General features: G+C 33.9%; 6 protein-coding genes across 10 annotated transcripts in view; 3 read left to right on the top strand and 3 right to left on the bottom strand.

Moving 5' to 3' along the window:
- The window catches only part of LOC117238802 (very-long-chain enoyl-CoA reductase), a 144,540-nt gene extending 144,230 nt beyond the window's left edge, over nt 1-310 (top strand). For both annotated transcript variants that reach the window (XM_033504012.1, XM_033504011.1), the window contains one exon: nt 74-310. In XM_033504012.1, the coding sequence (XP_033359903.1) occupies nt 74-201 (128 nt within the window). In that variant the 3' untranslated portion in view covers nt 202-310. The remainder of the gene's footprint in view (nt 1-73) is intronic.
- Nucleotides 271-4,474, bottom strand: LOC117238800 (cilia- and flagella-associated protein 57). The gene is made up of 4 exons (XM_033504004.1): nt 4,076-4,474; nt 2,485-3,994; nt 2,238-2,408; nt 271-2,164 (listed from the first exon to the last, which is right to left on the bottom strand). The coding sequence occupies exons 1-4, from the start codon at nt 4,273-4,275 to the stop codon at nt 401-403; spliced, it is 3,645 nt and encodes a 1,214-aa protein (XP_033359895.1). The 5' UTR covers nt 4,276-4,474; the 3' UTR covers nt 271-400.
- Nucleotides 4,475-4,668: 194 nt separating this feature from the next.
- LOC117238778 (cysteine-rich protein 2-binding protein) lies at nt 4,669-7,281 on the top strand. The gene is made up of 6 exons (XM_033503959.1): nt 4,669-5,283; nt 5,368-5,516; nt 5,594-5,821; nt 5,904-6,230; nt 6,302-6,823; nt 6,910-7,281. Exons 1-6 carry the CDS (start codon nt 4,874-4,876, stop codon nt 7,263-7,265), a joined length of 1,992 nt encoding a protein of 663 aa, XP_033359850.1. The 5' UTR covers nt 4,669-4,873; the 3' UTR covers nt 7,266-7,281.
- An 867-nt stretch (nt 7,282-8,148) lies between these two features.
- LOC117238783 (dnaJ protein homolog 1-like) lies at nt 8,149-11,766 on the top strand. Its single transcript, XM_033503968.1, has 2 exons — nt 8,149-8,389; nt 9,735-11,766. Exon 2 carries the CDS (start codon nt 9,746-9,748, stop codon nt 10,805-10,807), a length of 1,062 nt encoding a protein of 353 aa, XP_033359859.1. The 5' UTR covers nt 8,149-8,389; nt 9,735-9,745; the 3' UTR covers nt 10,808-11,766.
- LOC117238786 (A disintegrin and metalloproteinase with thrombospondin motifs 2) lies at nt 11,757-15,409 on the bottom strand. Its single transcript, XM_033503971.1, has 4 exons — nt 15,011-15,409; nt 14,539-14,748; nt 13,692-14,470; nt 11,757-13,547 (listed from the first exon to the last, which is right to left on the bottom strand). The coding sequence occupies exons 1-4, from the start codon at nt 15,158-15,160 to the stop codon at nt 12,368-12,370; spliced, it is 2,319 nt and encodes a 772-aa protein (XP_033359862.1). The 5' UTR covers nt 15,161-15,409; the 3' UTR covers nt 11,757-12,367.
- Nucleotides 15,410-15,536: 127 nt separating this feature from the next.
- On the bottom strand, nt 15,537-25,612 carry LOC117238770 (histone-lysine N-methyltransferase, H3 lysine-79 specific). Of its 4 annotated transcripts, XR_004494262.1 has the most exons (12): nt 24,967-25,612; nt 23,888-24,067; nt 23,488-23,814; nt 23,129-23,396; nt 22,382-23,057; nt 21,827-22,298; nt 21,097-21,720; nt 20,608-21,035; nt 20,290-20,523; nt 19,956-20,206; nt 19,246-19,394; nt 18,264-18,396 (listed from the first exon to the last, which is right to left on the bottom strand). XR_004494262.1 is itself a non-coding variant. In XM_033503942.1 (11 exons), exons 1-11 carry the CDS (start codon nt 25,042-25,044, stop codon nt 17,936-17,938), a joined length of 3,999 nt encoding a protein of 1,332 aa, XP_033359833.1. In that variant the 5' UTR covers nt 25,045-25,612; the 3' UTR covers nt 15,537-17,935. The 4 variants fall into 4 exon arrangements, 3 of the variants coding, with proteins under 3 accessions (XP_033359833.1, XP_033359834.1, XP_033359835.1); XM_033503942.1 differs by lacking the exon at nt 19,246-19,394 and having other exon boundaries at nt 15,537-18,396; XM_033503943.1 differs by lacking the exon at nt 19,246-19,394 and having other exon boundaries at nt 15,537-18,396; nt 19,956-20,176.
- Between the last annotated feature and the right edge of the window lie 285 nt (nt 25,613-25,897).

Genomic DNA, 25,897 nt, shown 5'->3' with positions numbered 1-25,897 from the left:
AAATATACTTCTTATTCTATCAGTAAAATACTAAATATAATGTATACTATATGTAACTATCATATTCTTTCAGCTGCTCTCTTTACCTTAGCTGGTGCATATCAAATGACTATATGGGCATTAGGAAAACATAAAGCGTATAAGAAAGAATTTTCCCAATATCCGAAAAATAGAAAATCTATCATTCCATTTGTTCTTTAAATAAGGCAATATTAATTTAAGAAAATTGTGTTGGTAATTATTGTTATAACATTTCTTCGTTCCAATTTGTTAATAATATTTCTTTTCCTTAAATAAATAATTTACGATAGGAAAACGATTTAATAATATACTACACATAACTTGTATAAAAAAAATTTATTTAGTATTTAAAGCTTTCACTTACTCATGGTAAGCACATCTAAAAAGTTATTTTAGTTTCTGCTTCTTCACAAGGTAGTTTGCTTATCAATTTATACATATCGTCTTTTAAAGCAATTATTATATTTTGACACTCTTGCATTTGAAATCTGTATTCAATTCGCAATTGTTCATGGTCATATAACGCTTCTTCCATCTTTCTTTTTGCTTCTGACGGCTTTATATCCTTTACCGTTAAACCTAACAGACCTTCCATATGCTGTACGTGTTTTCTTGCATCTTTCAATTCTTCCCTCAAAGCATTTAATTCTGTGATCAAAATAATATTTTCTTCCACCGTTTTATCTATATCTTTGCCACTGCCTATTCTGTCTTGGAAAACTTGTCTCTTAAGGGAAGCTATTGTCCTTTCTAAATGATCCCTCTGCTTTATAAATTCACATTGCGCATCTAAATCCGCTTTTCGGCTACGCAAAAATTCATCGCTTGAACTATACTTGTGATACAATTTTGTGATAGCAATTTTTAATGCCTGTGGTTCTTGCACAAGCCCTGAAGCATCATGCAAATCTATTCGTATCCTTTTTAAAAGTTGTTGACATCTTTTATTTCGATGCATTTCATTTTGAAGTTCATGTCTTGCAGCTCCTAATTTTTCCCTCAATTCATGTAATTGTAATTCTAAACTAATAGTTGTTTTATGCAAATTTACAAGTTCCGTTTCCATATCTCGGATTTTCTCTTTGAGCTCTTTGATTTCTTGATCCCTCGGTTCTATTTGATTTTTCAATTCTGTAATCTTGTAATTCAAAACGAATTTGAACTTCTCCAGTTCCTGATTTGTGCGCTTTAATTCATATATCTGACGTTCTCTATCTTGAATCGTGATATCCCTTTCATTTATTTCGATTTTCAAATCATCTTTATCTTTTTCTAATTCTTGAATAGTCTTTTGGAAATACCCATATTCGCTTTGAACTTGTTGCAGTTGTCTCTTCAATTCTTCAACATCTTTTAAACTAGCCATATATCTATTGCGCAACATCCCAGCTTCTCCTTTCAGCCGTATATTTGCCTCCTTTTCTTCATGTAGCAATGTTTCATAATTTGTTTTTAGTTCCAATATTTCCTTATCGACATCGTCTTCAACTTGCGTCATCATCTCCTCGTGTACTCGCGCCTGCTGTGTTATTTCATCTTGACTTTCTTCTAATTGCAATTTCTTCTCATGAAGAAGAGCCTCATATTTAGTTGTTGCATTTTGTAATTCTTCAATGCCATGCTTCTCTACTTCTTCCAAACGTTTCTCATAATTTTGACGCATATTATTCATTGTATTTTCAAGCGCTAAATATCTATCGTATTCTGTAATAAGTTTAGCATTATAATTTGTTTCCATTTGCTTCATAGTTTCTTCGTGTTTCTCTTTCATTTTAAGTATTTCGATGTTAATAGTGTTCAGTTCATTCTTGTGATCTTCTTGTAATCTACTTATCCTATCTCTTAGCTCTTCGATAGCTTGCAAATATCCTTGATGTATATCCCGTACTTTGTCATTATGTACTACCTCTATTTGACGCATTTTATACGCATGTTCAGTTTCCAGTTCCCTCATTCTAACGTTCAAATCGACTATCATTTGTATTTTCTCTTGCAAGTCATCTTTATTAATTAACACTTCATTCGTATATGTGAGCTCTTTTGCAGTCTTTCCTTTTCCTTCAGGGTATATTACTTTCCAAATACATAAACTACCATCTATTCCAGTAGATATCAAGAACTGCTCATTATAAGGAAGGACAATCTGCAAAATATACAGCATGATTACTTTATACTTTACTTTATACATTTAAATCATTTACTATACAAGATCTTACCTTTGCAATATTAGCAGAATGAATGTGAAAAGTTATGTACTGTACTGGATCTTGAAGTGGACATACTACTGATAAAATAATACCACCAGGACAAATAAGAAACAAAGCTTGATCTTCTTTTCCTAATACCATGCAATACATGTTCGCATCTGGAATATTATGTTGTCTCGTCTAACATGGATAATATACTAAATTATCTTCTGTTTCTCTGTTCATAAAATTGTAGAAAAATTAAATTATGTATTACCGTATTGTCTTTTATCTCGTATATATTATTATCATCAGCAATGCAATAGGTAATCTGTTCATCAGCAGAAAGAGCAATGTCATGTAAAACAATCCCTTTTAAAATTATCTCAGCAGAACGGCGACCAGTACTCATATCCCACTGATATATAGTACCTTCTGCACCTAACGTAAGTAGCTTTGTATCTGTTTGTGACCATAGTAGAGTCTTTACTCTATTAGTATGCCCTTTTAAAATGAAAGTGCTAATAAAACCAATAGTGCAATAAATCTGTACAACATTTCCATTAACAGCGGCAAAGAAATGACCAGCATTACTAAATTTTACAGTTTTACAACATCTTATAGAAAATTCCTCCATAGGTAATAAATCATCTATTAATATGCTCATGAAACGTAATTTATCACTAAAACCAATCACACAGAAAAGGCCTGTAGGATGCAAAGCAATTCCACAAATATCTTCTGTATATTGTTTGTGTAGAATTAATCTTCCTGATTCAAAATCCCACAACCTTACACTATGGTCGAGTTCTCCGCAAGTCATGAAAGTTGATTTCCAACCACAGACAGAAATATCTCTTATAGGTCCAAAATGCAATGATTGACCCATGATCTTTAATTCTTGTGGTTCTGGATCTACATTTAAGTCTGGTCCCCATAACTTTGCATAAAATAATTGAGGCCAACCAGTTGTAATTAACAAACGATCTGAACTTAAATTAACACTTATGCTGTTGATTTGATATAAATCTTCATTCTCTTGCTTTGATATTTGAGTTGGTATTATATAAATATTTCTTTTTGTATATTTATGCAGGCCCTCTGTTTCAAAAACCACAATTGTTCTTGAGCCAAATGCAAATGCAAAACCTCTGTGAAATGCAATTAAACAACGAATATTGTTTTCCCATGGAATGTCTTCTTTTGAGTCCATGGCTGTAATTGAACTACTAGCTTGTATAACATATTCTTCGCGAATTTTCAGATTCATAAATAATGTATCAGTCATATTATAGATATTTTTTAAATCACCATTCTCTAAGTAAAGTATTTTACCATCCTTAGTTCCAAGTAATAATCTATCCGAATCCAACCAAGTCATAGAACATGTAAGTATATTGTCTGCTTTAGAAAATCCATATGGCCTCCATATAGTATCAGAAAGAGTTAAGAATTTAAATGTGTGTAGACCACCAAGTGCAACTACACCTGCATCAGATGGATTACAAGCTAATACTTGTACAATGGCCAATGGATTCTGAGGAGTCCCTACTTTTATACTGGATTCTACTTTTCCCTTTTCCCAATTATAAAAAAGCATTGTTTGATCAGGTTCTCCTGTGACTGCTGCTAGATGCTTATTATCAAAAGTAAATCCTATGCAAGTAAATTTTGTTACATCAGGGGCTTCATATGGTATCCCAAGAAGTTTTCTTCTTTTCAATGTTTGAACATCATAAATAGATATAGTAGGTTTTTCTCCAACTTCACATGTTGCAATATACTTCCTTTATAAAAAGGGATTGGAAAGATAATGTGTAACTTTATATTAGAGGATACAAACATTAACTACATATATAAAAACCTACTTGTTGTATGTAACTGTAATTATATTTATCTGTTGTTTATCAGATAAACGTATGAATCTTTGTCGATATTGCGGAATATTATGAAGTGCTATTACATTTCCAACGGGATACAGAATTTCTGCATCCGAAATATAATGTGCGTTTGAGATTATATCAGTTTTTAAACCATAAAATACTCTGCTTTGTAAATGAATAACCATTCTGAGAATTCTTTCTACCTTTTTATTTAAAAAGTACGAAAGTAATTTTCGAATTTTATACACAGAATATATACATATACATATTTTCAAAAGTCTATACCTCCGTTGTTTATACTTCCATAGCAACAAACATGATCAATATCCAGAGATTGTTATTTATGAGACTGAATACAGGAATGCTTGACTTACTTCTGATAATTAGAAATAAAATTGTTAATAAAAAGTCAAGTCATTCGTATAATAATTATAATTTACATTAAATAAAAAAGTTTACAATTTCTATTTATATTTTTTATATTTGGTTTTATATTTGAGTCAACACTCATTTATAAATTTCCCGCCAATTGTTATGCGCGACTATATTCGGATAATTAGAAGTAAAGTGTGAACTTGTTGCAAACTATACAAAAAAGTAACCTCAATGTGATCAATATATAAATAACAATTATTAATGATATAGTATCTTAAAATATTCATATTTTAGAGTAATAATTACATTCTATGGACAAATGTATTTAAATCAATGGGTGCATAAAATAGACTGTTTTATTTTAAATATCTAACTTAGATCCAGAAATTATATTTTAATAAATAAGCAATGGCAGATATAAATAATGAGAAAGACAGCAAATTTAAAACAGAATCTGTTGATCACTCTGCAACAGAATGTTGCAAGAATTGTGGACATTTATGTGATCCATACAGTAAACCAGCATTATGTTGCAATGAATGTTTAGGAAAGATCCATATAGAATGTTTAAAACGTGGGAGCGTTCCAGTATCATTTATAGGGGATGTATTTTTTGACTTGACTTGTTTCCATTGTAGTCCTTTTGGTGAAGAAATAGTAGCACGTAATAGGATGCCTTGGCTGAATGTAATTATATTAACATTATATAATTTACGTGAAAAGTCAAGTGGTATTAGTAAAAGAGGATACTTTCATTGGAAATCTGACATTAGTACATTTGTAGATCGTAACTGGGATTGTTTGTTCAAGAAAACAGTGTAAGATATTGTATTGGAAAGCTGACCAAAATTGAGATTCATCATAAAATCTATATATGTAATTTAATTTTTATTATTTTTTAGTAAAAGGAAGAAGAATTGGATTGGTACAATATCTGGAACTCTTTCTCATTATAGCGGAATTTTTTTTAAATCGGGAACTACAGAATTGGGAGAATCTGGATGGTGGAGACTGATAGACAATGATCCTCCTGAAGTTCTTATTGCTAAAAGTAATCAACAATACCTATAATTTTCATCTAACATAGTTATATAATATTCAAAGATTATTTATATTTTTTAATTATAGATGAAAAAATGATATTGGATCGTAAAAAACAAGTTGGTAATCAAGTAAAAACAGCAAGTAAATTACATGTTAGTCCAACTCCATCAGAATCAAGTATTTCAGTTGGGGAGGATAACAGTTATGGAAATGGATCAACAAAGAATCAAGATTGTCCTGCATATTCACAAGCATATGTTCAACCTGATAAAACATTATTTGATCTTTTACTTGAAGAAGATGAGCTAAATAGTATGTACTTGTACAATATAGGTGAAATACAATATAGAAAATTCTATAAAGTTAATACAACATTAATATTATTTGACTTTAGATATGGAAATTGAAGATGATATAATGTCTACTGAACAAAGTGATACACCATCATTGTCTGATTTAATAAGAGACTGTCAGTATCAAACCAATAATTTCCACTTTTCACAATTATTGGATGATTTTACATCAGAATGGACATCTACTACAGATGCTGTATCAGAAAATCTTAATATTAAAACAGATCAGATAAAGGAAGATGAAGAAGATGAACAATACGAAGAAGATAGTAATGATAGTTTAAGTTCTACTCAAGAACAACCACCCGTTTCTTTATTTAAGACTGCGCAACGACGCCCATGGCCCTGGCAGAAAAATCACACTAATAGTATATATATCTTTTATCATATATTTACAATATAATTCATTTCCAATAATTATTTTCAAATATCATTTTAGAAGAAAAGATTCCACGTATGACACATCAGGAAGAAGCATATTTATTACAACAAGTTAATAAATCGACTCTTAATTCTGCACCCTCAGAGATCAGACGATTTTATCGAAAACTAACTGTACGAAAATTAAAACGAGAATATGGTTTACCAATACTGGATATTGATAATTTTGGTTTTAAGACAGAAATACTTGAGAAACCTTTAAAAGATTCTGGCAGAGTTTTGGATCGATTTTTTGGCGATGATCTAAGTTTGTTTGAACAAAGACTACAAGGATACAATGAACCCACATCTGTGCATAGTCCATACACAAATAGACTTTTAAAACCATTTATAAGAAGAGATACTTCATGCCGTCCTTTATGGGTGAAAGTAATGGAAGAGCTTCGTGTTAAAGTCAATAAATCTAATCCTAAATGGAAAGCACCGCCGACAGCGCCGATTGATTACTCATATGTGAGGCCTCAGCACATTCCCGCGATTAATAGTCTGTGTAGCCAATTCTTTTGGCCGGGCATTGATTGTGAGTGAACACAACGATTATATAATGGTTTGATGCAAGATTATCTTTTATAAAAAAATTTATATAAAAAATTTTTATTTTTTCAGTGACAGAGTGCTTGCAGTACCCTGACTTTAGCTGTGTGGTTTTGTACAAAAAGTTAATTATAGGATTTGCAATTTTAGTTCCCGATGTTGGTTACAACGAAGCTTACATATCATTTTTTCTAACTCGTCCTGAATGGCGTAGATCTGGCATAGGAACATTTATGCTGTATCATTTAATCCAAACATGTATGGGCAAAGATGTTACGTTACACGTTTCAGCTACTAACCCAGCGTTAATTTTATATCAGAAATTCGGTTTTAAAGTAGAAGAATTTGTTCAAGATTTTTATGACAAATACATGCCACCGAATTCACGAGAATGTAGACACGCGCTGTTCTTACGATTGAGCAGATAAATACATACATTGAATAGTGTATTTGTTGTGCATATATGAAATACACGTGGTGCTAATTAAATCAATTTGACTTTCGTGTAATGATGTATGTAATGTATATATAAACAATAATACGTTTATTTGTTACGTACAAAGGAATATTTTCGATTTTTACCAGATATGAACTATACTATGTAAATATTCGTACAATAAATACAATCTTAATAAATTTATTTTAAAAATTATCAAATTATTTGTTCCACATGATAATGCAGTACGCTCCTTATAGGATTAATTACAATTTCTGCAGAGGAAAGTGAAATGGAATTTGTACAAATGGCCAGTACTATTAACTTACTATTAAAAATATAAATTATTAAGTACTATTAAAAAAAAAAACTATAGTTTCTCTTCTAGCAAAAACAAATCTCAGTTATTATTGCATCTTGTATAACTATTATGATATTATAGAATTCAACAGTTGGCGCAACTAATAAAATAATGATCCATATACTATTTTATCGATTATAAAAATTCATTCGATGGTAATATTTAAATGTCCTCAAACTTCATAAATGCATTATATGTATGTATGCATAGAATTAATATCCACAATTACGTTCATCAAGTATATCAATAGCATACTCGGCTAAGTTCAGATCATAACGAGAACAATATTTCACTTATCTTTTTCCGTCCAATAGAGTTAAATGTGCAAAATTATTGTTATTTGCCAAAGTAATATAAACTTTATTCAATATATATTGCTAGTATATTATTTACTGAATATATCGTTTATTTATTATGGTGTCGATATTACGTTTCATAAAGCGCGCGCGATTTTCGGTCGCGTTTTCGATCTATAACTAGGAGTGGGGATTACTGACGTCATTAAATAAGTGCTACGGAACTGCCGTCGACCCATTCTCGAAAGTTCCGGAAGCCACTAGAAGGAAAGTTTGTATATATGGACTGCACAGCTTACGCGACACTTTAGTACGTAAAGAGAGGTGTTAAATGTTGTTTCATCCAATCTGTCAGAAACAAACATTTCATCAAACTGCGTAACGTTTTTTCAGAAATCTCAGTGAATTTAGTGCCAATTGGATTTTCTAATTTATCAAGCGATAACAAGAACAGCAACGGTAAGTGTCGAATGAAAATCATCAACGATAAATACTACCGTAGGGTGTTCCTTGGATTCTGTCAGATGTTCGTGAGGAAATAAAATGGGCGATCCGCGATGGGGAGTCATTCGAGTATATTCGTAGCATAATTTTATGATAGATAAATGCTTCAAGGTGGAGATTAGGGTAGCCATCGTGGACACAGTAGAATTTATTTTTACGCTGCTCGCAATCGTTGCACGTTTGTAGAAGCGGACACGTTCATCGCTTGTACGCGCTCATCATTGCCAGAAATAGATATCGGTGAAATACATACGTGGGTGTGCGTTAGAGAGACATCCATACTTCTTTTCTCGAGAATATGCGAAAAAATGGCAGATCATTGGCATTATCGTATTTAGTACCTATATACCATTGTTCAGTCTCCGTCTCTCGATAGTTGGGAGAACGGAACAGGTTTTCTACTCTTGTGCTTTTACCAGTTTAATTCGATAATAAACGCTATCTGATATAAAACCAACTGTTCTTCAAACTTTCAAATTTCCAGAGTTATGTAGCCTTTTCACAATTACTTGTTTTCTCGATTGCAAAACCTATACGTCATATAATAGTAGTATTAGTACTAGGATGCAAAGTTTAACCGTACCGTAAAAGATTTCGATAAAGCACTCAAGATTTCGTTTGATAAATTTTTGTAGACATTTCGTTAGTCTAAATCAATAACCTCCAATACAATTATGTAAAGTTATGTAAATGGAAAAGTAAGATGGAACTGAAAAATGATTTTGATATATGTATATAATAAAAAAGAATATATTTTGTATTTTCTAAAGTGATTTGTAAAAGACAAAAACAGTTCTTTGTGTTGTATGACGTCGAATCGTACTTGAAACTTCAGAAAGAGCCGCACTTTTATGGTCACGTTGCGTTAAACATCGTTTCCCAAATCGTCGATATAGAACATTATACGGACCCTCGAAAAACGTGTTTTGCAATGATGTAATATTTCACTTGGATCACACATTGTTATGTATGTAATGTCCGCGATATGTGCAACAGTATAATTTTGAATAGAATGTAATATGTATGATATACTTTCCATAAAAAAATAACTTACAAAATGCTTCATATACGTCATAAATCTACTTATAGTTTAATAGAAAACAATTTAAGTAAATTGAAGTAATTTCTTATAATTAGATGATATAATGATTTAGAAAAATACCATAAAAAGGGATCAATGAAATGTAATTTGATAATTGTAAATAAAAGACAATAAATTGATTCTTTGTTTCAACAAATTTGTATTTTTCATTTTTACACAAACAATATATCAATCTTCCTTTTATTTAAATTGTTCCAGATCTGTAACCAATGGGGAAAGATTACTATAAAATATTAGGCATAAGCAAAATTGCCAGTGACGATGAGATCAAAAAAGCCTACAGAAAGTTAGCTTTAAAGTATCATCCTGATAAAAACAGGAGTGCTGGGGCAGAGGAGAAGTTCAAGGAAATAGCTGAAGCTTATGAAGTACTTTCTGATGCTAAAAAGAGGGAAGTATATGACAAGTTTGGAGAGGAAGGATTAAAGGGAGGAGCTGGAACAGCAGGAGGAGGTGGCGGTGGCACGACATATACTTTCCATGGAGATCCAAAAGCAACGTTTGCTCAATTCTTTGGTTCTGCTAGTCCTTTCCAAACATTTTTTGAATTTGGAGGCCCTATAGGAAACCGGGTTTTCACTTTCCACGATGATGATATGGACATAGACGATCCACTTGGATTGGGAGTTGGACCACAACGTCAAGGTCAAGGTGGAGCTTTTAGGTCACATTCTTTCAACTTTGTGGGGTCTAATTCTGGCAGAGGAGGCAATAAAGACCGCGCTCAAGACCCTGCTATCGAGCATGATCTGTATATCAGCTTAGAAGAGATTCTACGTGGTTGTACAAAGAAAATGAAAATCTCCAAACGAGTTGTTCAGCCAGATGGTTCTACCAAAAAAGAAGACAAGGTTCTCACAATTAATGTAAAACCTGGATGGAAAGCTGGCACTAAGATAACGTTCCAAAAAGAAGGTGACCAAGGCCGTGGAAAGGTTCCAGCAGATATTGTTTTCATCATCAGAGATAAACCACATCCTCTTTTTAGAAGGGAAGGAAGTGATATACGATACACTTGCAAACTAAGTCTGAAACAAGCTTTATGTGGTACTATCATTGAAGTTCCTACGCTTACTGGCGAAAAAATCAACTTAAATTTGACAAGAGAAATTGTAAAACCCAATATGGTTAGGAGGATTCAGGGTCATGGCCTACCATTCCCAAAGGAACCATCAAGGAAAGGTGATCTCCTGGTCTCATTCGACATCAAATTTCCTGACACATTAACGCAAAGTGCGAGGGACATATTGTACGATACTCTACCGAATTGAACACAGAATTGAGAACGAAAAAAAGCATGGATAATTGTCATCACAACGACAGTCCTCTAATCGTCCCAATTGACGAGAATAAACACTCGTGTACGTTCTAGTACATAAATACGTGGTTAGAGAGCTGTGAACAAATATTTGTTGAGACGATGCAAATAATAATTTTATCTTCTAGCTAGGAAAATGTGGTTTTCGATTAGTCAAATGTAAATCAGGTTTTTGATTTGGGTTTAGGCAAATTTATGTTTGTTATAATTCGAAAGAGTAAAACAAATGACCATTGCTTTCGTAGTGCAGTGAAACGTATTTTGCCTTTACATGCGGGAAGAAAGATCCTAAAATATTGAATAAGACCGAATATATTTACGTTAAGTTATATGATTTAACAGTGCGAGTCCGTTAGAATGCAGCTCTGTATGAATGTGACTTGCTTAATTTTGTTTATTCTGTACATTCAGAGTATGTATTATGTATACAATTATGGTGAATGAATGCGTTTGCGTATGCGTATATGGTCTGTAAGTATTCTTTAATGTAAATGCGTCTAGCGTGCCTGGTTTGTGTGAATGGTAAATCTGCGGAAGTATGACAAATTGCCACCATCATTGTGTTCCAATCATCTTATTTTGCCTTTTGTTCTCTTATTCCATCATTCATATATATATTGTAATTTGGTTCTTTCCCATTTTCAATGAATTACAAGTACGTACATAGATACGTAAGTATATAGTAGAACAAATTAAATTTGTATATTCAAACAACAAATTGTACCTTGCTCATTAATTTCCTTCAATTTCACGGTGACTGGATGGAGGTTTTTGTCATATGAAAGCACATGTATGTATAAACAACTATTTGTAATATCGAGCTGATTGTTTTCTTATGTAACGCGTTTTCTTAATTTTAATGGTTGGTTAATTATTTGTACGCTAAAATAATATCGATACAATTAAGTGACACGATTTTGTATTTTTATTCAATCCTTTTGTCTCATGATCGCTCCTACGCTGGATATAACATCGGGACACTCCTAAAATAGACAGCGAAGTAGATGACGTCATCGTCCTATCTCCCGAGGCCTGAGATACTTTCACATACAATTGCGTAGTGAAACAGTAGAATTTCGGTGTAAATATGCATATACATATATATTCACGTATGAGGTTTACACCCTTCATTTTTCTACGTGTGTTTCTCATACCTATATACATATGTATATTGGTGTATAATTTATTGGTATATTTATATTTATACTGCATTATATAAAGTAAGGAATACAATTGAATAATAATGAGGAGAACACTTGAACACTTCGCTTTTAATATTAATAATTCGAATTCTCTTAGAAACTTTTCTTTTTCTTTCTTTTTTATCGATCTTTTTTACATTAATCAGTAATTAGACTTGATATCGTTATCTTATCAATCACCTATGTTAAAGATTGACACGATAAAGAAATACTTCAATAATTATAATTTATCAAAATTAGATGAAGGTACTGAAATCAATAAAAAATACTTAACAAAAATAAATAAAAGAGTTAGACAAAATGAAAAAAAATTATTCTCTTATCCGATACGATGACTCAAAGGAAGTTTCTTCCGTTGGTTTCATCAGTTCTACGTAATCTTTATCGATCCACTCATCCTCATCTGGCGGAAACCCAATACCGTACGACAAGGAAGTCAAGAGGGGCAACCCGTCGGGGCCCAGGCTCAAATACTTAATCACCTGATTGTCAAGACGAAGCCTTCCGGCGTGTGCATTTTGAGGGCCGAACTCAATGTCGTCGTTCCTCTGCCGATCATTTTGCAGCGTTTTATCGGAACGAATACTCTCTGGTAGACAGTGGTGCTGGCGACAAAAATAATTTTGTCCCTCCTCGACATGACACCATGTCCCATCTGGAAAGTATGGGTCAAGGCCAAGGTCGTTTAATTCCACGCGCGGCGTGTAATAAGATGCTATGTCTTTTCGCCGACAGAATATAGCGCAGGCCATCCATGGCCTTTCGCGTTCGTGCGGCGCTTGTAGCCCGCCACCCTTCGCATCCAATTCTGGCAATCTTTCGCTGAACTCTCCGCACCTCAGTGCCGCGAACTCGCTCATGCTCTTGCGCTTCTTCTTGCATAGATTATCGTCTTTGCAAAGAACTACGTCATAGTGCAATCCTTGGCAACCGGTTTCTGTGTTCTTTGGCATTGGCCTGTCGCAGTATCGTCGTCTAGTTTGAGCGCCGGTCGATTTCATCAAGCATCCACTTTTACAGGACCCTGTTTTCCATTCACTCCATCCTCCCTGTTGAATAAAATCGGGGTACATTTGTAGGGCGTTTTTACATTCACCACCGCGGCACTCTTTGCCTGGTGCACAGTAAGTTCCATCTAGAGCAGGTCCAGCGAAATAGTATCCGTTTCTATGCGGAGTCTTACACTGTAGCGACTCGCAGACTTTATACAACGTGGCTACAGTAGCGTCTTTATCGCGGAGTAGCACTTCACATTGTCTTTTAGCGGTCCATTCTCTGCCTGGTAGATTGAAGAACTTGCTGTGATCCAATCGACTGCTTATAGGCGAAGTTGGCCTGTCTTTCAGACAGGGTTTCGTATATGGAAGATTTTGAACCACATCGCGACTGCATTCTGACCAAGCGGTCTCGCCATTGATACCTCTACTAGGAGACATTATGTAGCCATCCCTTGGACACCTGTTTCCAACCGAATCGTGATGCATCCCTAAACTTTTTAGGAGAGAATCATTAATCAATGTTATCCAGATATTTCTTCTTAACATTTTTGTAGGAAAATGTCGTTTAAGTTCGTTCGTGTTGAGAGATTTCAAAAATTAGAGAAGAGAACTAGACTAAGAGAACGAATGAACTTACTTATGTCCGATTTCGTGAGCTGCTATATAAACAGACGTGAACCCTGCCGATGGAAATGGTTTTCCAAATTGATTCGTCACGCCTAACTCAGCAATAACGCAAGAATATTGTTTGATGCACAATCCACCTACTACTGCCAGACCCATAGTGGCACTATTTTTTTGCCCAGCCTCCACAACATAGAAATCCAAACCAGAAACGTACAAACCTATGTCCCAATGATCAGGATGAAATTCATCCTCCGGATTCTCCTTCATCGCGTAATTGCAAAAAGAATCCAATAATTTTCCTCGTTCGCCATCGTGATGCGGTAGAACACGTGGCTGTTTTTGCATAATCTCCAATCTAACGAGGGAAATATCGATTGCAATTCCTAAACTGGGATGATGATAAATTGCCTGTACACCGTTTACGTAAGCTAATAGCATGTCGATGATCTTCTCGTCGTTCTTATCAAAAAATGGTGAAAAGATATTGTAGCCAGTCTCGTCAAAGAACAATGCCAATTCTAATGTCAAAGCATCGTTTATGTTATTTCTGTTGACATTTTCAAATGGTTCTCTGATCTCATTTCCATCTGTTAAATAATTATGAAGTTGAGTAGAATAATCTGAATCATCTTCGAAAAACGTGAAAGAACTGTAAGTTCTTCTGACGATATGAGGCTCTCCCAACATTTCTGAACGTCGTCGTATGTAATGATCATGGAAAAATGAGATATCCTGACTCTGAAGCGGTGTAATCTCTAATGTGGTGTTATTTAGAAAAATGAGACCATGCTGTGATAAAAAAGCGCTTGTTTTACGAAATGTCTTTCTTTCTAATGTTTCGGAATTTCAATACTGACCACACCATGCTCTCCACAAAGACTCACAGCAGCGGAACTAAGATCATCTCGATGAAGGTAATGACACGAGATTGGTTTACTAAGCTCTAACTCTTCCATGATATCTGTATCGCTGTGCTTCCAAATTTTAAATTGAGGTGCTGTGATTTTATCGTTTCTGTGTAACATTAGTTCAACCGATTGGTCGAACGCTTTGAAGCTTAGAGGCATCTGTAATTTACCGATGAAGTAACTTATAACGTACAATGATATTAGCTTTATAGAAGGAATATTATTAATTTAATAAACTATATTAATAAAATTATTTTACTATAAAACTTATTTTGAAAATGTCGCGTTTTTTAATTTGCGTATCGCATGCAAATTACAAAGAGGCAAGTGTTGACTTTAATCCAATGCGCATACAGTGAACGTGCAAATTTTGTAAATTATATACGTATATAAAAATAAAGATGTTGCAATAGATAACTACCTCTGCGCTATCTTCCGCATTCCATAATGGTAATAAAACAATTTCAATGTCCTGCATGTTTCGAGCGTAAGCTAATCGGAATAAAAGCAGTAGAACAGTTTCTAATACGAAGGCCATGGTGCACGTTATAAAATTCAAGTTCAAGTACATAGAAGAGCGACAAACTTGTTCTTATATACGCGCGTGAGTGCATGGGTTGCGAAACCCGTATATCATTTATCTTTTGCAAAAGCATAATATATATACAATACGAGATGCATGCTGGCACCTGTATTGCCAATGTCATTGACACTGAGATTTGAATGAATTATGTAATAATAATGTAGGAGTTCTACGTGAATGTTCATCGAGGTGCATAGGAAACGGAATTCATAGGAAGTTGATAACTTTTTTTTGTCGTAAATACCGTTTTCTATATAACTTACATGTATACATTAAATGATAGTACAGAATATACAGCTTCTTTTTTTTTTTTTAATGAACGTGATAATAGCATTGTCAATGGAACGATTAAAGATTTAATAAATTAAGATAAAAATGTGGTATATTTCAATGCATTGGTTACTCGATGTACAAAACAGATACTGTATGAAATATAATCTGTTCAGGTAGAACTTTGTACTTTGTTGCATTATATCTACAGATACTGTTTACATCTGTTTCTCGGTTCTATAAAATCGTGTTATGATCATTTCTTGTGTATATATGTATATTTCAACCATTGTTCGCTCACGCAGCAAATCAACGAATTACCCTAACAAACCTACTAACGTGTCCTTTCGTTTACAACAAAAGTGTGTATTATTGCATAGATAACAATTAACATAATCAGGCAACATCGTAATAAATTTCTTTTACCCCCATTGATATACGCTTAAAAATGCATTTATCATTCTATACTGTTTTTCTCTCTTATTACCTCAACAAAATGGTAACAATACAACATCGGTATTATTTTCATTTTATCACCATTCCTTAAGTTTCGTTTTGTTCTTCTTCTTTTATTACTGCAGTGATAAATCACGCAAATGGAAGGTAGGAATGAAAGAGAAAATATGCTTGTTACAAAAACCTTAGTATTAAAATATTTCAATAGAAACAATAAATAATAATAATGATCAATAATAAAATTAAAGAAGTTTTTCGGCAGTGTATATAACATGCTAAACTTGGCAGGTGCCTACATCGTTATTTAATTATATCGTACTAATGTATAAGAGGATTATTAAATAATTTGATAACTAATTACAATCATGTACGAGGAGTGGTCGATTTTCTTCTAAACTCCATTTTGTTTTCTTTTTTCTTACATTTCAATTGTTGACAGTTACTCGGTTGTTCCTTTCTCTCATTTTTACAAACTTTCTGCTATATTTACGACACAATGACTAAAAAATCTTTTATACAATGTAGATGCGCGTATTTTTTAAAAGGTACGTCGCATTTTATTTACACGTCGAATCTCGTATTCACCAGCGAGATTATTTCAAGTCTGATCAAACTCTGCTGGGAAAATTTCTTTATTTAAACTCTCATGGAGAGGTCGTTCTTTGGATTATTTTGCACAATCTTAAAAATCAGTGGCTAAATTTGTGCCAAAAAAAAGAAACAAAAACAAAAAAGAAAGATGAGTTAGATTTAACTTGCGGTTAGTGAAATGACTATTCTTCGCTGTCTGTCGTCATATTCGTTTATGAGCAACAGTGAACACTTCGATAACTGCATCCTCCGGAAACAATTGGGGGATACAGAGCTGCGTATAAAATATGCAGCGAATATTTGCTACGAACACACATAGGTTTTGGTAGCTTCTTTTCTTCCCTTTTTGTGAGCTAGTTACGTTAGCTACGACGCCCGTAATATATGTTAGATTTTTTACACAGCACTTTTCTTTAACTTACTACATTTTATATGTGATAGTCACATACCATAATTATAGACGAATTCATTTACAAATTGTTTAACTTTTCCTTTTCTTTTTTTTTACGGAATATAATCTCTATGGTATTAGCATATATTTTATGAAGGCAAACACATTCTCACCGTATGTCCATATATCAAATCGACAATGATTATCTTCTAAATTGTTTTTTTTCTTTCATCAAAAAATGTAGTAGTTAATATTAACTTCAAATGCTTATCAGTGAGTAATGTATAACAGCGTCTTTGACGTTCTTCGGTACTTCACGTTTTAATATACGCGTGAGTATACAGTTAAATATTAAATAGATTTTACTATCGAAATGTAGCATTCCGAAAAAATTTCATAATACTTTTAGCCTTGTGATCAAGGCCTCCGTTAAATAAATAAATATTTGGATGAAACATATAAAAGGCAAATTATAGAACATCTCACTTCACTGAGTCATTTCTTATTCTTTAGTCCAAAGGAAAAAAATAATTAAAGAAGAAAAATTTTTAAGTCGAATACAAGTACCACTTCGAGCTGAATCACAAAAAGTGTCTTATACTGCAACAATATACATGTATGTTCCAAAATAATTTAGAATTGTCTTAAACGCTACATTACGAAGAGCAAAAAGGAAAGCAGAAAATAATATTTCTACTATGAAATGAAATAATACACGAATAAAACTCTATTTATCTGAATCCATGTAGAAACAAACAGTTCAGTTCAATTGCAGTTATGCAGTTCACTGACTCTTCCTACTACCTACGATTTCATTTAAATAATATGATTTCATACTCATGGATAAATAGAACGTAAATAAAACTCGGATACATAGAATCGCTAAATAAAGCTTCGTCGCAAAGATGGTGTTCGATAAATGGAGTTTTATTGCATCTGTAAATAAAGAAATATAGACTTGCATTCAACTTATTTCTGTCAATCAAACCATAAGGTACAACCCGTTAAAAAGCTTAACATACTAACTTATGAAGACACGCTGTATAAAAAATTGATTAAGATTGTTCGTCATTCGAAGGCCATTGTCCTGAATGATTCCAATCCCAATCCTTGCCTTTAGGACGAAACTTACTGGTACTCCCAGAGTTGTTCCAATCTCTATGAAAAAACTTTTTCTTAAAATGATGTCGTTCCGGATCTGGATGACGTTGATATTTTAGAGGCACCGAAGATGTGCTACTGCTACTACTGCTGTTACTGCTCGTACTACTACTGTTGGAGGGATTCGGTGGGCGAGGACTGGTCGGTGAAGGTGTACGTGGAGGTCCCAGTGCTTCATCTGGCGACGGAATCACCGGTGGAGGTCCCGTCACCGTGCTGTCCGATCCTAAACCGCTGTCAGGACTTGTGTTTACTCCCTCTGTAGATCTTCTTCGCTTGTCCAACTCCGTCGACGCGAATGCAACCAATCTATCAAATCCAGAACTGATACGATCTTGCCAATCCGCTTCTCCGTCTGCAAAATGAACTCCACTTAGATACACTGCTTACACGCTCTAAGACGGTACAACGTATTTTCATAAAAATAAGCCAATAACCCTTTTCAATAATCGTACAGTAAAGTATATTTGTATAATTGTAATTGTTACTTTGTCATTACTTATATGCACTATGCACATACGTGTTAAATCATAGTTATTGTGTAATAAAACGATTCTATTGGTAAAATAGTATATTATCTGTATTGTGTATGGAGATAGTAAATATTATTTTAAAGATAGTGTATAAGAAGCAGTACTGCTTGAAATATAGTTGTCATTAAAGATAAATGCTACGATGTAAATGTTCATCATGTAATTAGTAAGTGTCATTTGTTTTATTTTTGTTATGCAAATAAAAAATATGTGCGATATTTATCATGTACAGTACCTTGTAAAATCCACTTCATCTTTTCTTGTACAACGCATATAACTACTCAATGAAAGAAACACTACATTAATCGCATTTTATATATTATGCTATCATGCAGAAAAGCATGCACCAAAAATTACAAAAACCCATCAAGTAAAGATACAGTATTTTTATATAAATTTAACATGCTCCATCTGTTCTTAAGTTCCTTGTTATGCATAAGTAGGCTGTAAATTGTGAAATAACCTTTATTATTGTTTTTACCAAAAAAATTTCTTGAGTCTGGCTTATTTTCATGGAAAATTTATTATATTATATAGATAATATGTCTAATATTTATATAATATAAAAAATATATAAGAAAGCTAAAAATCTAAATCTGCATTTTATCGAATGGCTGTAATAACACTAATATAAAAAAGGAATTTTGGACAACTCCTGTGGGATAACTCACCAGCAACCACGAACCAACCCACAGGCAGCCGTACTTTTTGATTTCTCCCTCTGAATGTGTCTCAATCTCTAATAAAACAAGCTTCAAGGGTTGTGAGTGAGATTGAGTATGTGACAGACAGATCTAACCAACAAACAGCTACAGTGCATCTAACAAATACAGCAAACAACAACAAAAATAAATATAAATAAAGATCAAGTACCAGCTCCATAAGATAAGGGAAACCATAGACAATGATTGTAAACCATTAGTGCATAAAAAAACTAATAAAAGGTGCGTAGCAGAAATTAATACGATAGTATCTTAAGAAAGATAAAGCAAGGTGTTTAGAGTATAGGTTCTATATAGTAAAGATTTAGAGTATTGATGAGTAGAGCAAATACACTTTGTGTACAGTAAAGTCAAAATGCTAATTGTGGAATGTAAAAGGGAAATATTTGCATTAATTTCAAGATATTTTTTTCCATTTTGTTGCTGGATTGATAACTTGTATTGCTATTTTATATTGCTGTGATCACATTGTAAAAATTAGTCTTTAGTATTTAGAAATATTTCAAAATTTCAAATATACTCATATTTTTTCTTACAGCCAGTGTGAAAAGCATATTTTAAAACTTAGATATATACATTCCAAAGCATTTCCTACTCTAATACTTTGACAGAATGCATAATAGAAGGAGTAAAATTGAAATATAGAACGTTCTGCTCACCGTCATCGCCAATACCATTTCGTTGTCTCTGTGTTGTCATTTGGGGCTCATCAACTAGCGGCGTGGACGTATTAGAATGTGGTTCCACAAGAGGACTCAATGGCGCTCCGCTTGTGCTTACTGATGATACCACTGCCTCTGTTTTTAGTGACATCGAAGGTTGTGATTGACAAATGGCTGTCACCATACCATTTGTTGTTGTACTGCCATTATTGTTGCTACTGGTTGCATATCGAGGATATGGTTGAAATCTATTACGATAGAACTATATGGGTCAAATCACTTTTCCTAACACAAAAGAAAAGAAAAGGAAAACTAAATAAAATTTTAATACCTTCTATTTGTAGTCAGTATTGGCTCGGTTTTTGTGTTGTGATTATTTAAAATACGAGCATGTAAAGATGCAGCTAATCCTTCTACTGGCAAAAGCTCGCCGTTTGATGATGCCTGTGATGTATGTAATGGTGGTGGCGGATGGGCCTGTGTGAGTGACTGAGAAGGATTGTCAGAGAAATACGATTCATGATACGGTTTGATATCTGCACGAGGTAACTGGACTGGTGTGTATCTAAATAAGGAAAAATGAATTATAAAATGGAACTTCTAATTTATAAGAACACAATTACTGCTAGATAAGCGTATAATATAATACCTTTGTGGTTGTGTTACTGGAGTAAATAACACAGATGATCTTGAAGTAGTGGTAGGAGTACATGTTGAAATGGCAGAAGAAGTTGGAGCGTAACTTGCTACGTGCGCCAGAGTTGATAAGCCAGCATCACCTTCTGCACTAGCTGGTCTACTGATAGGAGAATATACATTTTCTGGCCTTACAATTGCGCTCATATCAACAGCAGCATTTATTATAGATTGGTTGGATATTTCTAGCGTTCTCTCTATTTCTCCACTGACTAAATCACCGATTGTTCTAGTGCCGAGCAATCCATTTCCTCCTGTTACAATACGATTATCATGATTCGATTGCCTCGAGTCGATTGTTGGCCTATCAGATGGTGTTAAATGAGAGGAAAGACGTTCTTGAGAGAGGTGACGACGAAGTGCTAACTTCGCAGGTGAAACCTATAGAAAAATGGTTTACATATTAGATAAAATAATTGAGATAAAATTATTATAATATTACCTGTGTATAATCAGGAGTAGAAACATTTTGTGGCAATGCAATTCGTTTTCTATCTTGCTCAGTCTGATTTTGTAATTGCACCTGTAGTTGCATTTGTTGTTGCTTATTTCTATTTTGCTGATCTTCATTTAAAACACTCGTAATGATACTCTTTAATCTATCTTCGAAATTTGCAACCCTAGGAGGTTCCTGAGTTCTATTTGTTGTCTCCTTATTATTTATTTGCGATTGTGAGGATGAAATGGATGGTGAAGTAGTAGAAAAACTGAGAGATGCTTGTGGCAGTCTGGTTCTAGAATTAGTACTGGTACTAGTATTTTGTCTGTTTAATATTCGGCCAGCTTCTATTTGTCTGCCGGTTTCCAAGATCTTTTGCGCTAATATTTCTGGATTATTTTCCTGTATTTTCCCAATATCAGGAACATCAGGCCATTCTTGCGATCTAGAACGTCCTTCTCTATTTTTTCGTGACGATCCGCTCTTTCCATTTTGCTGCTGATGATGATGTTGACTTTGCGAGTGTTTAGAACCTAGTGCCTCTCTTTGTTGCTGAGCTATTGCAGCAACTTGTTTTTCATTACTTGCTCTTTCCAGAACATTTAGTTCATGTTCCAATTTGGATACCTGTAAATTTATTAGATCTCAATTTATGTATTTAAACATTTGTTTGTATTTAATTGTATAGTATATATTTTAATAATAAAAATGATAATAAGAACATTCTACCAACCTGACAATGTAATCTTTTACGTTGAGACAAAGTTGCAGAAATTTCTTTCAATATGTAATCCTGAGTAAGTGGTTGTGATGGATTTGATATGCTATTCGTATTTGTGAGACTACTATACTTTTCTTGTAATTCTTGATGTCTAAGCGCAGTTAATCTCGATTGTTCATTTTCCATAGATCCAACCTGGGCCTGTAGCTTACTTGCTTTAGCTTGCAACTGTTTGTGTCTAAGAACTATCTCCTTAGCCTTTGCAAGTAAATCTCCAGGCGATGTCGCATTTATACCTAACTCGGTCATTCTTGCTTTTAAAAGTGCTACACTATCATCAATTAATACCTTTATTTGTTTTTCTAATTGCGCCGCTCTCGATTGTAACTTTGAATTTCTTTCTCTTTCTTTTGCAATATCTGTATTGACTGACACTCTGTACGAAGGAGTTCTCATTGATTCTAACATGAGCATAAATTGGTCCCTGCATACGAAAATGTATTTGTATAAAGAAATACGTATACAAACAGCATACATATATGTATATTTTACAGAAAGCAAAGATACCTGTACAAGTCCAAAAGTATTTGTAATGCGTACGGAGTGGCGGACGGAGCAGGTGGTATACTAAGTTCTTCATGCACAGAGGTGGAATGTGACTGTAATGAAAGTGATAATGAAGACAGCTGTTGATCCACGCAACCGGGTGCGGGCGGTGGTTTCTTTCCCAAAGCTTGTGGAGATGTACTCAGTAATGTTTGACTATGCAATAAGTCCAAACCAGAAATATTAATTGCTTTCTTGGGCTTTGATTTCTTCACGCCTCTTCCCCTCTGTCTCCCTCTAGCTGGGGGTCTTATACCATTTGATTTTCTATTTAGTTTTCTACGGATCTTATTTGATTGCCGACGATTTTTAATGTTATTCTCATCTGCATCAGAATCGCTATTCGTTCCTTGTTGCTCCGAATGATTCGGGCTTTCTAACTGCCTCGAAAGATCTCGTTTAGCTCTATCACCTCTCTCACCTCTATTTGTAACCTTATTATTATTGTTGGCAGTGTTGTTTATCACAGAATCAGAATTTTCGTCGCCACCTTGTTTGTTATTCTTTAAACGGTGGAAATAACGTTCTAACTTAGTACGATCAATTACATGTAAATAATAAGATACCGGTTTACCAGTCCACGAGACAGAACCCTTTAGTGGTGACATCTCTGATACATGCATTATTGTACCAATATCTGTAAATAAAAAAGATATGTTTGTGACGTAGCACGTATATTGCGTCTTTTATAAAAATATGATACATTACCACTGAGATTTCTATCCGTTATGCGAAAGTTGAGGGGGCAAAATGATTTTGACGATACGATTCGTGCTCCATCCCGTAAATCAGCAAATCGTTCTTTCAGTTGATGGTCCACCGTTGGGCCGAATGCAAAATTATTAACAAACACTATCGTAGCTCCAGTAATGCTTTCACGATGTTCATCAGCTAAAAAATCGCCTTTTACCAAACGATATTCACCGCATCTTTTCCCATACCAATTCAACCATTTACGAAAGTTTACTTCCATACTCTAATATTTGACAAAAATAAGACTTGTACAGATAATATTAATTATTAATTCAACAGTACCGTCTCCAAAATATCTTAAAGAAGTAATGTACCTGTGCATATCTTGATGGTACATCAGCTCTTTCAACTCCAATACAAATTTTGCATAAAGTTGCTGCAGCCATTTGAAGAACCACTTGCCCAACTCCAGATCCCAAGTCAACAAATACATCATCTTCTGTTACATCAATTTGATCAATCATTTGACACACAAGTTCATAACTAGTTTCTCCATACACTTCTGGTGAAAATGGCTCATACTGATTTAATTTGTCTGGTTCCACTACTGCTTGATTATATGTTTGCTGAAGTATATGCCTAAGTAAACCTCGACTAGGTCTTTTATTCAATCTTTGAGATGGTAAACTAGTGCCTTTCTCCTATGTCAAATTATGCTCAATTATTATAAATAAATTATGGATTTAATTAAATATAACTAATTATTTTACTTACCAGTTGAACTAAACTATCAATTGCTCTATTAAATTTGTCACATAAATTTTTCATACTTTCATAATCTCTTGTGTCATAATCACATAAAATGTTATTTTCTAATGGTAGCTTTAGATCTGGCAGATCCTCACAAACCCATCTCATTGTTTCAACAACATCAAGTGCACCATCATGACGATCCTATAATTAATTAATAAAATCCATTTGATTCTCTTTCAAATATATAATTTTCATAAACATTATGTAAAATTCTGTTTCATCTTTTCCTTTTTTAATAAACTTATTCAGTAACTTAAACATAAATATAAAAATATTTTTTATCTGTCAATATTTTCCAACTTTAGAATTTATACCCTAAATATATTTTATAAAACCATATACAAAAGAATGTATAGGAAATAGAGAATATGTTATATACTAATGAAGATTTATAGCCTGCAATAAGGATGACCTCCTATTTGAGATTTCCTACTGTCATAAATCAGTATCCTTTGATTTATGACTCTAATACAAATGTTTTTAAACGTATTTAAACAAATAAATGTCTACAAATTAAAGTCAATAAAATAATCATTATAACATCAAAATTATATTACTACATTTGTAATTTAACACAGATAACTTATAATTTATGACAATATCCATATTTTATTATTATCTTTATTTACAATAAAGAAACAATTAACCTACAATAAATAATTTATACGAGGAATTTAAAGGAAACTATTTTGTTTGGAAAAACCAAAGAATCATTTTTTTCTCTACATACATATGTACACAGAGTATACAGTGAACAATTAAGAACCTCATATATAATAACAAATAATTACAAATAAATACACGATGTAGAGAATTCGATAATTAAAAAAACTTTCCGACAGAGTAAAATAAACGTGACAACGAGATGAAATAAAGGTGGGAAAAAATCGCGTCGTGCGGTACATATACGATCAGCTGTGAGAGTGAGGGATAAAAGACAGGTCACGTACCAGCATTTTATGTATTTCCAACAATATCACGTAGTATTTCCCAAAGATAGAACAATCACAAGTACGTAATTAGGAAGGTCCACTACTCACAGATCCGGATCCGGAGGTAAGGGGCCATTGATAGACGATCGGTTCTGCTCCGGCTGGCGAGTGCAGGCGCAGCTCCATTTTAGCAGGCCCGTCGTCCTCGTCCCCGTCGTCGTCGCCTTCCACTTCTTTAGTAAGTCGTTTCTTTCGAAAGCCCAGCTCAGGATCGTGTGTGACGTAACCACTTGGATTAACCGTTCGGTGGAGGATCGTGGTCGCTCGTCCTCCCCGCACTAGGACACTACCACCACGTAGACGACGCTCGCGGATCCCCCCGCTCTGCGGTTACATCGCCAGACATGAAAAGACACGAAGGGCCACCTCCAGCGACCGTCAATCCACGAGGGCAATCGTTAGTCCAAAAGGCAAGCATCCAACATTCGACACGACGATGGGGAGGACGAAATGGAGCACGCCAAAACGGCCACCGAAAGGAACACGGAACACGAGGCGCACAACAGAAAAACACTGACAGACTATTGTGCTACTCGAGAAACAGCGGTTTGGGGGGGGATGACGACATCAAAACATGGCGTCATGTCTCTTCCTTCTACCGTATCGTGCTCGTGCGGCAGCACATCCGGGTGTTCCGCGCTAACTTACTTTACTGCGCATGCGCCTCTGGAACCGTTGAACTTTCGACCGCGGATACAACTTTCTTGTTGTGTTGTTATTATTTCACATTTTTTTTCAATGTCACTTTGTTCATTTTACATTTACAAGGAAATAAACTGAGTAGAGGTGAATTTTCGTCTGTTGATGAAATTAATCAGACCACCAGAGCATATTGTTTTTTATATTATATATGTATGCTATAATATAAGGAGTTAATAACGAATTGACGATTAGAAAAATTAAGTTTACTGAATAAAGTTTGGGATGTAATATACATATAATGTTTAGGACCGTTATTCCTTTTAGTATATATAATAAT

Source organism: Bombus vosnesenskii, unplaced genomic scaffold, assembly GCF_011952255.1.
Source record: "Bombus vosnesenskii isolate JDL3184/JDL3185 unplaced genomic scaffold, Bvos_JDL3184-5_v1.1 scf7180000013607, whole genome shotgun sequence".
Taxonomy (NCBI): domain Eukaryota; kingdom Metazoa; phylum Arthropoda; class Insecta; order Hymenoptera; family Apidae; genus Bombus; species Bombus vosnesenskii.
Note: the sequence above shows the minus strand (reverse complement) of the source record. Positions and strands in the feature narration are given on the sequence as shown.

Excerpts from the sequence above, each read along its gene's own strand:
- LOC117238800 (XM_033504004.1), bottom strand. The coding sequence starts at position 4,275 with ATGGTTATTCATTTACAAAGCAGAGTATTTTATGGTTTAAAAACTGAT. Across the intron at positions 3,995-4,075 it reads ATTACAGTTACATACAACAA|GAAGTATATTGCAACATGTG; the intron begins GTAGGTTTTTAT and ends CTTTTTATAAAG. Across the intron at positions 2,409-2,484 it reads ACGAGATAAAAGACAATACG|ACGAGACAACATAATATTCC; the intron begins GTAATACATAAT and ends TATCCATGTTAG.
- LOC117238778 (XM_033503959.1), top strand. The coding sequence starts at position 4,874 with ATGGCAGATATAAATAATGAGAAAGACAGCAAATTTAAAACAGAATCT. Across the intron at positions 5,517-5,593 it reads TGAAGTTCTTATTGCTAAAA|ATGAAAAAATGATATTGGAT; the intron begins GTAATCAACAAT and ends TTTTAATTATAG. Across the intron at positions 5,822-5,903 it reads TGAAGAAGATGAGCTAAATA|ATATGGAAATTGAAGATGAT; the intron begins GTATGTACTTGT and ends ATTTGACTTTAG.
- LOC117238783 (XM_033503968.1), top strand. The coding sequence starts at position 9,746 with ATGGGGAAAGATTACTATAAAATATTAGGCATAAGCAAAATTGCCAGT.
- LOC117238786 (XM_033503971.1), bottom strand. The coding sequence starts at position 15,160 with ATGTACTTGAACTTGAATTTTATAACGTGCACCATGGCCTTCGTATTA. Across the intron at positions 14,749-15,010 it reads ATGCGGAAGATAGCGCAGAG|ATGCCTCTAAGCTTCAAAGC; the intron begins GTAGTTATCTAT and ends GGTAAATTACAG. Across the intron at positions 13,548-13,691 it reads GCTCACGAAATCGGACATAA|TTTAGGGATGCATCACGATT; the intron begins GTAAGTTCATTC and ends TCTCCTAAAAAG.
- LOC117238770 (XM_033503942.1), bottom strand. The coding sequence starts at position 25,044 with ATGGAGCTGCGCCTGCACTCGCCAGCCGGAGCAGAACCGATCGTCTAT. Across the intron at positions 23,397-23,487 it reads TACCATCAAGATATGCACAG|AGTATGGAAGTAAACTTTCG; the intron begins GTACATTACTTC and ends GTCAAATATTAG. Across the intron at positions 23,058-23,128 it reads AACGGATAGAAATCTCAGTG|ATATTGGTACAATAATGCAT; the intron begins GTAATGTATCAT and ends TTTTATTTACAG.